Genomic DNA, 12,930 nt, shown 5'->3' on the forward strand with positions numbered 1-12,930 from the left:
AACATGAATGAAAATTAACGATTCTAGCTGTATTACTTGCCCCGCTAACTGCCTAATGTAATTCTGATAATTGTTATCTTTAATCTATTTCCTAAAATTACTAAATGTAAAATCTTCAAAGACCCAATTTTAATTTGAATTTGGAATTCGAATGAGAAACTATTTTTTTGAAAACTAAGTCCTAACCTAACTCCCACATTCGATAGGGGAAAAGTCACATATGTAGCGGTTTGTTGTACATTTGTGATATTTCCACTATCGGAGAACCTCTTGGTCTCGACGCCAGCTTAACTCACCCGCAGTCGCGTTAGTATTCATTGTACACACGTTGTAAGGACATTTTAAGAGTGTCCAAAATACGCGACTTCTAGATGGTTAAGCCAAAAGACATCGATAAGCCTTGGTGCTACGGCAAAGCGGGTTCTCATCAGCATGGAACGATATCCATTGTGTTAATAAAATGGAAGTTTTAACAGTATTTGGAACAATACAATTAAACCCTCAATTTCATTACCATGACGGATCTATCCATGCCCCTTGACAAAATGAGTACTATAACGATCTAGATAATACTCCCCTGGCAAGGCCCAAGGAATTTTCTGATCTAGATCATTTTAAGCATAAATTTAGATTAATTTGACTTAATAAATTCCTCGAAGTTATAATGATTCTAAGAAACTACAAAATACGCGACTGCTGGTGAATTATTTTCTCAAAATAAACAATATAGTTACAACTTTTCCCATTTATTCACACACAACTTCCATGTACTCGACCTCCCCCTCATCCTCCTCCCCCTCCTCCACCAACCCCTCCGGCAGCATCATTTCCCCATTCTCGTCCAACTCCTCGTGCGCCTCGAACCTGGGCTGATCGCCCTTCGCCACGTGCTTCTGCTTCACGTGGAACGATCGCCAGTACTTGTTCTTGAACACGAACCCACAGTACTCGCACGGAAACTTGGCGATCCCCGTGTGGACCGTCGCGTGATGGTTCAGGTAGCTCTTGCGCCAGAACCGCTTGCCGCAAATCGAGCACGCGTGTGGCTTTTCCGCCGTGTGCATCTTCCGGTGCCGCTGGAGGGAGCTCTTCGTTTTGATCTTTGCGCCGCAAATGTCACAGTCGTACACGTTGTTCCGGTCGGCGTGGCGAGCCATGTGGCCGTGCAGGCCGGCCCGGCTGGAAAAGCTGTGCTCGCAACCCTCGACGGAACACGCGTACGGGCGGTGGCCCAGGTGCTCGTTGCGGTGGCGTTCCTGGTTCTCCCGGTTGACCAGCATGCCGCAGATTTCGCAAACCTGGGAAGTTGAAAAAATGGTTAAAATTTAGACGAAATTGACATGGCAATTTGTACGTCGATTCCTCTGGCCGAGGTTAAAATTTACTTGAAGGCTTTCAAAACATTTACGGAGAGACCAACGGTTCGTCCGATGCAGAGCATTCGGGCTACTCAAGAGGGAGTTGCGACAAGACGGAGGCAAAGAGTTCAACCGCAGCGGTGGGGTGAAATACAAGAAATGATCAGTCGTGTCCAACAGCTGGAAGACTTCTTATGAAGCTCAACGACAAGCTAAACAACATTGCGAAAGCACCATTTGTTCCAGTTCCAGCTATCCGTTGGGAAAACATCAAACCTTTCCCGAACGGCGTTGCGGCCAACAAGCAGTACCAACAATGGAAGCGTTATTGCAATGAATGAACTTAGAGATGGAAGCGAATCTGAACATCTCACAAGACGCATTCTTCCTGTTCCAGCTGTTATTAAACTCAATGGCGAGGAGATGCAAGGAGTCTTTAAGACTGCGGATCATTAACTGATGAGATGTTCAAAACTAAACGACAAGAATTAGAGAAGGTGGCTGATTTTACTGCAATACTTTTTGAACAAGATTCTCCGGAACTAATACATTGTAGGAGTCATGAATTTATTTTTAAGCACCCATGAGGAAGCTGAAAAAGATTGAGCATATTCCTAAGAAGAGCCAGACAAATTTAGATCATCAGGAAGGATTCTCGAGAAGAATGTTTCTCAGATTGAAACTACAATTTTTGGGCACAATGTAGAATCATTTCACTAGCTAGAAAACATCTCTAGACGCACATCGACAGGTCGATCAAACTAGAATGTAGAAGATTAAACACGAAACTTTCCCCGATGGCTAACAGCCGAGGAAGTTGAACGACTGACTACATAAATCTTACGTCCCAAGATGGGAAGTCCACACTGCATTACTTAAACTTTATGATGTCAATTCAAAACAATAATAAAGTATCCTTACCGACTGCGCCGGAAGCTTGTTTCTTTTAAACTTTGGTCCCCTCTTTTTCTTCGGCTCGTCCGGGTTTCGTCTCCGGTGCTTCCGCAGCTCCTCCGGCAGTGGTGGCCTGCCTCGTCGTTTCCGTACCACCTTTTCCTCTGGCTGCTGCTCTTGGTCGAAAGTCTCATTTTCATCCTCGATTTCGCACGACTTCTCTTCGAGGTCTAGAATTTCCAGCTGAACATCCTCAAAGTTGAGTTCTCCGCAAATTTCCGGCTTCATCAGTACCGGGACCTCGTCCAAGCTTTCGAGCTTCAGCTCGATTTCATCCGGTTCCTCGAGCGTATCAGCTTCTTCCTCGCTCTTCACTGGCGATTCTTCGGAGAGCAACAGATCGATTTCTCGCCGGCAATCTTCCACCAAAGAACGGCACGTGCCAATCGCCTTCTGGTCCAACTCTTGCGTCCAAAAAGATTCCCCTGAGATTTCTACCTCGCGCAAGAGAAGCTGCTCCGTCCGTGCGCACACCTCCCGGAAGTCGTTGATTATGTGGACCAGGTTCAGACAGCAGTGGCAAATCCGGACTGAGCGGTCCTTTCGGCTGACCTGAAATTTGCGGTTATTAAATACTCCTTAAAATCACTAGAAATAGTAACATACGTCAATGAAAACAGCTCTCTTTATGGCCTTTTGAACGCTATTTCCTCCGGCAAATATCTCCGAAAGGTCCGCTTTACCGAGAACTCGCAAGCAAAGCCGGCACTGCAACGATTTTCGTTTGTATGGACGTTTGCTAGCGATCGGTTCCACCTGTTCCTGGGCATCATCTTCTGGGACCACATTCCTGGCGGATCGTCTGGAGCGATTTCTCATTGTTCTCTTTTAAAACTTAAATTTAGAACAAAGTTGCATTTAAAATAAGCGTAAATAAACAAATTCTTAACAAACTGAATTCAATAACAACAAGCACAGCTCTGACAGATTGCAATGTTTGTAAATAAACGAGACCAAGGGGGGTGATTCGTGACGACATCAGCTTTTGTGTAACCTCCATGTAACCCCTTCCGGGTTGTGACACCTAGGTGGCAGCACCGCAATTACTTGGATAAATGAGCTTTTCATCAACAAAAGCGTTACTGGCATGACTTTTCATCCAGAAAAAAGTTTTGAAAATGAAAAGCTGTCGGGAAATTCAATAACTTTTTTACTCTTTGCTTTTCGTTTATAACATGTTTTTTCAGTTTTAAGTTTTAACCTGAAAGTTTCTATGACTTGAAAACGATAAAAAAAAAATTAAAATCATAAAAAATGAATTGCTTTACGCTAAGTGTGTTATGCTAACTAAATTTGGACACTTTACTTTTTTTCCATAAAACCATATTGCTTCCTAATGTCAATGCACTTTTGTCTTTTCAATAGCGCTTAAGAAGTTTCATTTAACAATGTACAGTAGTTGTTCGGTAACTGGGCGTTGTTTAACTGGGCTGCTTTTTAACACTGGAACGCCCAACGCATGTCCATTGGACATTGTCCAACTTACACGGGCGCCCAAGCCTCCCAAAAAAAGGTGGAACGGTAACTTCAACTCGCTGGTTTTCGGGCATTACTCAACCTATCGGGACGATTCTTTTTTCAAGTGACTTGTAAGAATGTCTAGATGATCCTAAAATTTTGCAGAACTTGATTTGAACAAATCTGTAATTTCTGCGACCGAAAACATCGTTCCAACCTTTTTTAAACGACTGCCTCCGCGAAATTTCTGGCGATTTTTTTTCTACACGCGAAAAAAAAAGTTGGAACGATATTTTTGATCGCAAAAATTACAGATTTGATCAAATTAAGTTCTGCAAAGTTCTAGAATCATCTAGACATCCTAACAAATTACTGGAAAGAAGAATCATCTTGATTGGTTGAGTTATGACCGAGAACCATTGAGTTGAAGTTACCGTTCCAACTTTTTTGGAGCCTTGGGCGTTGGAATGTTAACTGGGCGCTCGATAACTGTTCCGTAGCCCAGTTAAAAAGCAGAAAAACGTCAAAAAACCAAAACAACCCGAAATGACCGAGGGGTTAATGGATGCAAAAAACCTGTTCAATAAATAAAAAACTTTTTTCAAACTTTTATTCAATTTCAAGTCACAATCGAAGAAATATAAGAAGTAAGCATTGTGAATAAATTTGATTAACTTTTATTTTTATATTTCATCAGGAAAATATTATGTTAGGCGGTCCCCTCGTTATTTTTCGTTCAGCCCAGTTAGCGAGCAGCATTCATTGACTGGGCTACGTTCTCAGCCCAGTTACCGTACAAGTACTGTAATTGAAAAATCTGGAGTGACTATGAAAGCTACTGTGTTTCTTACAAATCTCAGCTTAAAAGTGTGCAAATTGAATTGATTAAGTCAAATCTAAATCAATTAACTTTCTAATAAACTGTTTTTGAATTATCTTTTCCATTTTGTTACTAACATATAAAACATGTGAATAAGAAACTAATTTTAACTATTCTTAGTGTAAAATTGTCCGACAGATCCGAAAATGCATACCGTTTTCCGAATTATACTCAGCATAGTTCCAATTATTCCGTTCTTATTAAATTCGTATTCAATATTTTTTTCCCTTCTGCAAAAAAAAATCTTGATATTCTCCTGAAAACACGTTTTTAGTCATTTGGAGCTCAAAACCGTGAAGATATAGAAATTTGATGTTAACAGAACTTTTGTATTAAATTGGACGCCCGATTTGATGGCGTACTTAAAAATTCTGAAAAAAAGCAGAAGCAGATCTTTTTTAAATTTTATTTATAAAAGGGTAAAAAATGATGAAAATAAACATTTTTATGCATGTTTCTATTGTGAAATTGTCTCAGGAACACGAATATGATAAAATTATCACCAGAAAATGGGATCCCACGGGGTCCCCCAAGCAAAAATTTACAACCAAAACAATCACTAAAAGTTAAAGTGTCTATTTAATATGTTAAACTGCCTTACCCAAAGCGTTCTCAGTCTCAGATGGTAATACCAGATGTCCCCTACAAGCTGCAGGTCGAACCGAGTTGATATCTGGATGGAACACTTTTTTATTTGAGTTTGAAAATTAAGCAATTTTTTCACTAAAATGCCAAAAACTTCCTTTGAGCAATTCTCTACAAAACCGGCCGATTTCGACCATTTTTATGTTTTGTATTTTTTGATTTGGCTCAAACTTTGTGGGGGCCTTCCCTATAACCAAAGAAGCCATTTTGCATCATTAGTTTGTCCATATAAATTTCCATACAAATTTGGCAGCTGTTCATACAAAAATGGTACGTATATATTCGAAAATCTGTAACTTTTGAAGGAATTTTTTGATCAATTTGGTGTCTTCGGCAAAGTTGTAGGTATTGTTAAGGACTATTAAGAAAAAAATAGGTACACGGAAAAAAAAATTTCCCGATTTTTTTATTAACTTTTTTTTCACAAAAACTCAAATTCCCAAAATACGTATTTTTTGATTTTCGAGATTTTTTGATATGAGACAAACATCCGCAACTTTTGAGCTATAGAGAAACATGGTCAAAAAATTTGCCGCCGAGTTATGATTTTTTGAAAAACTGGTGATTTTTGGAAAAAATCGAAATTTCATACATAAAATTTTTTTGACCTCATTTTTTAATGCAAAATTGAATTTGCAATCGAAAAATACTTTACAGATTTTTTGATAAAGGGCTCCGTTTTGAAGATATAGCCACCGAAAGTTTGATTTTAGCGAAATATTTGCAGTTTTTCAATTTTTAAAAATAGTGACCATGAGTGACCATTTCTAAAAATATTTTTTTTGAAAAGTTCAGAAAATTTGCTATAAAATTGTATAAGAGACATTGACGATTGGACCTTTGGTTGCTGAGATACAGCGGCTTAAAGAAAAAGAAACACGAAAATTGAAGTTTTCTAAGTCTCACCCAAACAGCCCACCATTTTCTAATGACGATATCTCAGCAATTAATGGTCCAATTTTCAATGTTAATACATGAAACATTCGTGAAATTTTCCGATCTTTTCGAAAAAAATATTTTGAAAAAAATTAAATCAAGACTAACATTCGAAAAGGGCCAAACTTTGAATATTATGCCCATTAAAAATGCTAGTATTGATTTAATTTTTTTCAAAATATTTTTTTCGAAAAGATCGAAAAATTTCACGAATGTTTCATGTATTAACATTGAAAATCGGACCATTCATTGCTGAGATATCGTCATTAGAAAATGGTGGGCTGTTTGGGTGAGACTTAGAAAACTTCAATTTTCGTGTTTCTTTTTCTTTAAGCCGCTGTATCTCAACAACCAGAGGTCCAATCTTCAATGTCTCTTAGACAATTTTATAGCAAATTTTCTGAACTTTTCAAAAAAAATATTTTTAAAAATGGTCACTCATGGTCACTATTTTTAAAAATCGAAAAACTGCAAATATTTCGCTGAAATCAAACTTTCGGTGGCTATATCTTGAAAACGGAGCCCTTTATCAAAAAATCTGTAAAGTACTTTTCGATTGCAAATTCAATTTTGCATAAAAAAATGAGGTCAAAAAATTTTATGTATGAAATTTCGTTTTTTTCCAAAAATCACCAGTTTTTCAAAAAATCATAACTCGGCGGCAGATTTTTTGACCATGTTTCTCTATAGCTCAAAAGTTGCGGATTTTTGTCCCCTAAAACATATCAAAAAATCTCGAAAATCAAAAAATACGTATTTTGGTAATTTGAGTTTTTGTGAAAAAAAAGTTAATAAAAAAATCGGGAAATTTTTTTTTCCGTGTACCTATTTTTTTCTAAATAGTCCTTAACAATACCTACAACTTTGCCGAAGACACCAAATTGATCAAAAAATTCCTTCAAAAGTTACAGATTTTCGAATATATACGTACCATTTTTGTATGAACAGCTGCCAAATTTGTATGGAAATTTATATGGACAAACTAATGATGCAAAATGGCATCTTTGGTCATAGGGAAGGCCCCCACAAAGTTTGAGCCAAATCAAAAAATACAAATAAAATCCATTTCCGGTTTTGGTAGAGAATTGCTCCTTTATATTTAACCAATTGGGATGCTTCTCCCTGCATTTTGTTGCATTTTTAAGCACTTTCAGTTGCATTTTGAGTTTTGAAATTAAATTGAATTTTGCCGAAGTTATAACTTTTTTAAGTTTTTTGACGTTTTTGAACTTTCAAACTTGATGTCCCGATTTGCCCCACTTCCCGTTGACCTAGAGTGCTAGTTTTATATGTACAAACAACCCCTGAAAAAATTCAGGCAGATTGGTGAGCTCCAAACGACGTCCCATACAAAGAGGTATGCCCTGTTCGTGAACTCGCTCTTGATGTACTTTGTCGAATAACCCAGACAGGTTTTTTTTCATGTTTACCAAAAAATTATTTTAACATTAGGAGAAGGTGGGGTTAAAAAATAAAAAAAGTATAAAAATTACGAGCGATGGTTTCAACATTTTAATGAAAAAGTGTTTTAAAATGCATTATACACCTTTCTAGTTGTTTTGCCATCATTATTTCGCAAAATATCTAAGTATTGACGAACATTTAATTTTTTTGCGAAAAATAAAGTATTTACATAAAATTCAAAACAAGCTCAAATATACTAAATATGACTATCAATGCAGAAAAATGCATTTTAGATTGTTTTCAGTTGATTAGACTTCTCAATTGATGGAAATTTTGAAGTTTTTTGGAAAAATATTTTTTTGACTCTCGATTTTTCAGACCATTTTTCAAGGAGGGGGGGATATAAACTTTGAAAAATATTTGCAACGGCCTTATCGATTTTTAGTACGTTTTACTCGACTAGTGGGGTAAGACGAACAACCCGTTGGGGCAAGATCACTGAGATACATTAGATTAGAATGTGTTTGGAACGGTGCTTCAATTTTTAGGTTAATTAACAACATTTTAGTAATAATTTAACGGTTTTATTTTTTGAAAAGAAATATTCAGAAGATATACGGTAGAAAATCATAAAATTTTATATTTCAGAAAATTTATAAAAGTCACCATAAATACGATTTTGAATAACTCCAGAAAGTTTGAAGAAGATATTTCATGATTAAAGTTAGTTACAGACGATTTAAGCTAAATATTTTGCCATACGCAAAGCTAACTTTCTCTAAACATCGAGTTGATTTGGGTTCGTTCAAAAATTACGTCCTTGAATAGGGGGAGGGGGGGGGGGGGTTGAGGTTTGTGACAGCCCATGTTAAAGGTATGGGAAAAGTGCGTGACAGGGGGGAGGGGGGGGGTCTGAAATCCTGAAAATATCTGGACGTAATATTTGAACAAACCCTTTACGGGTGCCACGATTTCTCTATCTCTGAAATTTAAGGTGAGGACTCCCAAGACATATCCTGTGTGCATGATGAAGCTCGATTTTTTAATTTTGCTTTTTATAAAAAATACAAAAATAAAAAAAACTGAAGATTTATTATATGAAAATCTGAAAAATATTTTTACCTTTTTTTTTTAAATAAACTTTTTGAAAATCAGCCTTCGTCATGCACACGGGACCGGTATAACGAGTCTTCACCAAAATTTGGAGCCGATTTGGTCAAGGCAGTGTTGACATATCGTGGCACCCGTTTTTTGAACCTGCTAACTTCAAATAGCTATATCTCGGCAATAATACAGCCAAATGTATTAAAATTTGTTATGTTAATAGATGAAAATGTATACTATAATGCCCTGAAAACAGATTAAAAAAAAGTTTAAGTGTGTGCTAATACCAACCTCTGACATTATTGCCGATTTACATGTATGTAACCCCTTAATTTTAGTTATATTACTATATTTTAAATGGACGATTTTTTTACAATTTTTAACAGATTTTAATTTTTTTGTATTTATGTCCCAATGGTCGTCTTGCCCCACTTTCTCCTACAACTCCTTCATTCCCCTCCCCTACAAACATAAGGGGTTTGCATGTATTCTTCACTAGTTATATAAGGTTTTTTGAAAAAGTGATGATTTAGAACATTTTTACCAGTTTTTCGCAGTTTTCACCCCTAGAACTCATTCGTGTTATGTTGAAAGTATTTTTACGAAAAGCTTAGCCAATTTTATATGACAGTGACCCTTTGGACGTTTGCTAGAATAAGGGGATTTTTCTTTATAAAATATGTTTATGATGACCGGCAGTACCAAGTTTGATTCGTTATTTAAGGAAATCCCAAATTTCAAGCAGTGCTTAAGCCTCATCATACGTCCAAAGTGTCATTCTAATGCCAAATTGGTTGATCTTTTCAAAAAATATTTTCAAAAGCACACGATTGAGTTTTAGGGGTAGAAACTTCATCATTTTCACTTTTATAAAAAAAAAACTTTATACTAAAAATCTGATAAATCGTGAAGAATACATGCAAACCCTTTAGGAAACATCCATAAACCACGTGGATATTTTGAGGGGACGGGGGCGAATATTTCCAAAAGTTGTCCACGCTCCCCCACGAGGCACAAAATGGGTTCTATTGGAATAAATAAAAGTTTCATAAAAAAATGTTTAAAAAAAAGAATTAAAAATCTCACAAAGAAATGTTTTTTTTAAAGAATTACTCAGTTGCTTCATGTTTGATAACTTTATCAAAAAAGGCACACGATCTAAGTCGAGGAGCATTAAATACCTACTCCTCAACTCTGATTGTTTAATTCTATCAACTGTATTTTTTACACTATAAATGGATATCAAGAACCTGTGTTTTAAAAGGGAACTCATAGCTCAAATTGGTTTAATTTTAACATAATCAAAGTCAGGTGATCATCCCAACACAAACAGTGCCGTAAACGAACAACACACCCAAAGACCTTCTGCTTTACTACATCATCGAAGGGGTAGCCCGTTTTCCATCATTTTCTCGCTCCGGATTTATCACCACATCCCTTCGAACGTAGTTCATGTTTCCACACGGAGCTTTCCCTCCTTACGAGAATTTCCCCTCCCCTCAATATTTTTTTTTCGGCACCAAATGGCACGACAAGATTTCCCTCTTCTATTTTTCCCAGGTATCAGCCGGCAGGTGAGAAAAGTGTAATCGTTGGGGTATTGCTTGGGAAAATAAATAAAGGAAACTCTGCGAGCAAACCCCAGGTAACCCACCCCAACCTATTGTTAAGCCGAGTTTTCACTTTTTGTGAAGCAAAAAAAAGAAGAAAAAATATTTTCCTATTGAAAGTCACAAACAACAATTCGTCTTTCTTCCTATTTTTATTTGGCTTTGACTGACGAAACCCTTTTTAGCAAGATAAATAAATCCCGCTAGTCCAAGTCAAGCGGGGAAGGAAAATCTTAAAGTCGTCGCCGGTAAGCCAAAGTTCAACAAAGTCACCGAGCGAATACCTTGTCAAACGACTTTTCCTGCTGATTTGAAAACGGTGAAGGGAAAACCCCATTTTTCAGCCAGCGCGCGCGATTAAATTTCAGTTTAAGGGGGCTGTGAAAAATGGAAAATGGCAGTTTGAAGAGCTGCGAATCGACGCGCGGTTGACACGTGTACTTGGGAGGGGGCGCGTTTGAAATTTGCATGTAAATTGTGCGAAAAGTACTAAATCACGCGACGATTTGCTACTAGTTGTGGGGGAAAGCAGTGGTTTGTTGGAGAAATTGATTACGGTATCGTTGATCTTTGTCTATTTTATATTTTGAATGCTCAAAAACCTTTTATCAAAACTGCAAAATACTTTATTTTGATTAAAATACGAAAATTATGATTTTCAAAAATATAATGATGAGATGTTTTTTTTTTATATTTCAAGCAAAACAATTGGAAATTTAAATAAATAAATTTAGTTTTCTTGATTAATTTTAGATTTCAAAAGGTAATTCAACTTTCCTTCCACAAATTATTCATTAAAACAATTTAAACTTATGACGATGAAAGCTCGTAACTTTATCCTTCCATCTGGGTCACGTACCTTTGGAAAGTCGAGTTAATTTCCCACAAGCTTGCAATAAGCTGGGGCCAACAACCAACAACTTGAGGATTTTCAGAATTTCCCTTCCAACCTCCGTAACTTCCCCACCCAGCAAATATCGCAATAGTATTAGTAGCCAGGTGTAGTTGGAGCAGTGTGAAAAGTGTGCGTGTGTGTGAGTGGAAAACGTAAAGTTCAAAGGATTTTTGCTTTCAAGTTGAAGGATGTTTTGCTGGTTTTCCCACCGGCGCGCGTTCGCGCTGACTGGAAGCTCTGTTTGTGACGGGCTTTTCCAACGGGGAAAAATGTCAGAGCACTTTTCAGCGCGAAACTTTTGTCCTATTGGTGCCAACAGGTATTCAGGTAGAGCTGGTTGCGCCGGAGGATTTGTTGCGTTAGCTTACTACTATGAAGCGAAAATATGTTGTGGAGAAATTAAATCAAAATTAGTTTACACATGAACTTTTATCACTGTATTTAGTTATATTAAGTGAAATCTGAACCTTCAGTTTACAGTAAACAATAACTCGCTCAATTTTAAATATATTTTTTACAGTTCCATATTAATTTAAGAGGCAGTATTTGTAAATATTGCTCGGTTTGTTCTAGAGGTCGTATCGAGGTGCTCCGATTTGGATGGAACTTTTAGCGTTTGTTTGTCTATACATGAGATGAACTCATGCCAAATATGAGCCCTCTACGACAAAGGGAAGTGGGGTAAAACGGGCTTTGAAGTTTGAGGTCCAAAAAACCTAAAAAATCTTAAAATTGCTCGCATTTCCGTAAAACTTCATCAATTCCAACTCTCCTGGATGGATTCGAAAGGTCTTTTGAAGCACTTCAAAATGTGCCATAGACATCCAGGATTGGTTCGACTTTTTCTCTTAGCTTTTGCAAATTACTGTCAAAAATGGATTTTTTTAAAACATTAATATCTTTTTCCAACAGCCTCCAACACCCATACTCCCATAGGTCAAAAGATAGGTAATTACATGGACTATAAGCCTACGGTGTTAACTTTTTGGCCAATCGCAGTTTTTCTCATAGTTTTTCGATTTTTCTAGAACAAACATTTTACAACGTTAGTTTTTGCCCTGTAGGCCGCCATAGCGGCACTTTTTGGTCTCAATTTTGTCATATTCGGAATCCTCGGACAATTTCACCCCGCATAAAAAAGTACCATATAAAAACTTTTTTTCATATGGTAATTGAACTTTAAACTATAATTTTACTACCATTTCCAAAAATGTTTGACTACTATTTTAAAAATGGTATTTATATGGTTGGTATGAATTTTTACTATCTCACAAATGGTTTAACCATCTGGCATAAGGGTGGTTAGCAATGGTAACCTTAAAAAACTCAGTACTATTTTCGTCAAAAAACTGTTTGTTGTATGGTAAATAAATGGTTTAAGTACTATTTGGCAAAAAGTAACCTTAAATCAAACAGTTCACAAATAGTTTGATATAGTTAAATTTTAATTTTGGGAAATTGAAAAATGATTTCACAAAAAGTTACCATTTCTCAAAGTGTCATTGTATGATCCAATATGGTAATCAAATGGTAATTTTTTATCCGGGACGTAAGTTAGTAGTATTGGGGTTGTAAATTGGATTTAAAAAATAATTAAATAAAACATTTTTGTAAAAAGAAATGGATCTTATTTCCCCTGTGATGAATACGTCAAATGCTGTATCAAGTAGGCGAAAACCTGTTTTA

General features: G+C 36.6%; 1 protein-coding gene across 1 annotated transcript; it reads right to left on the reverse strand.

Moving 5' to 3' along the window:
* Positions 1-746: 746 nt before the first annotated feature.
* Positions 747-3,229, reverse strand: LOC120428372 (zinc finger protein 436-like). The gene is made up of 3 exons (XM_039593373.2): positions 2,919-3,229; positions 2,280-2,864; positions 747-1,298 (listed from the first exon to the last, which is right to left on the reverse strand). The coding sequence occupies exons 1-3, from the start codon at positions 3,129-3,131 to the stop codon at positions 747-749; spliced, it is 1,350 nt and encodes a 449-aa protein (XP_039449307.1). The 5' UTR covers positions 3,132-3,229.
* Between the last annotated feature and the right edge of the window lie 9,701 nt (positions 3,230-12,930).

Source organism: Culex pipiens, chromosome 1 (assembly GCF_016801865.2).
Source record: "Culex pipiens pallens isolate TS chromosome 1, TS_CPP_V2, whole genome shotgun sequence".
Lineage (NCBI taxonomy): Eukaryota > Metazoa > Arthropoda > Insecta > Diptera > Culicidae > Culex > Culex pipiens.

Excerpts from the sequence above, each read along its gene's own strand:
- LOC120428372 (XM_039593373.2), bottom strand. The coding sequence starts at position 3,131 with ATGAGAAATCGCTCCAGACGATCCGCCAGGAATGTGGTCCCAGAAGAT. Across the intron at positions 2,865-2,918 it reads AGAGAGCTGTTTTCATTGAC|GTCAGCCGAAAGGACCGCTC; the intron begins GTATGTTACTAT and ends CGCAAATTTCAG. Across the intron at positions 1,299-2,279 it reads ACAAGCTTCCGGCGCAGTCG|GTTTGCGAAATCTGCGGCAT; the intron begins GTAAGGATACTT and ends TCAACTTCCCAG.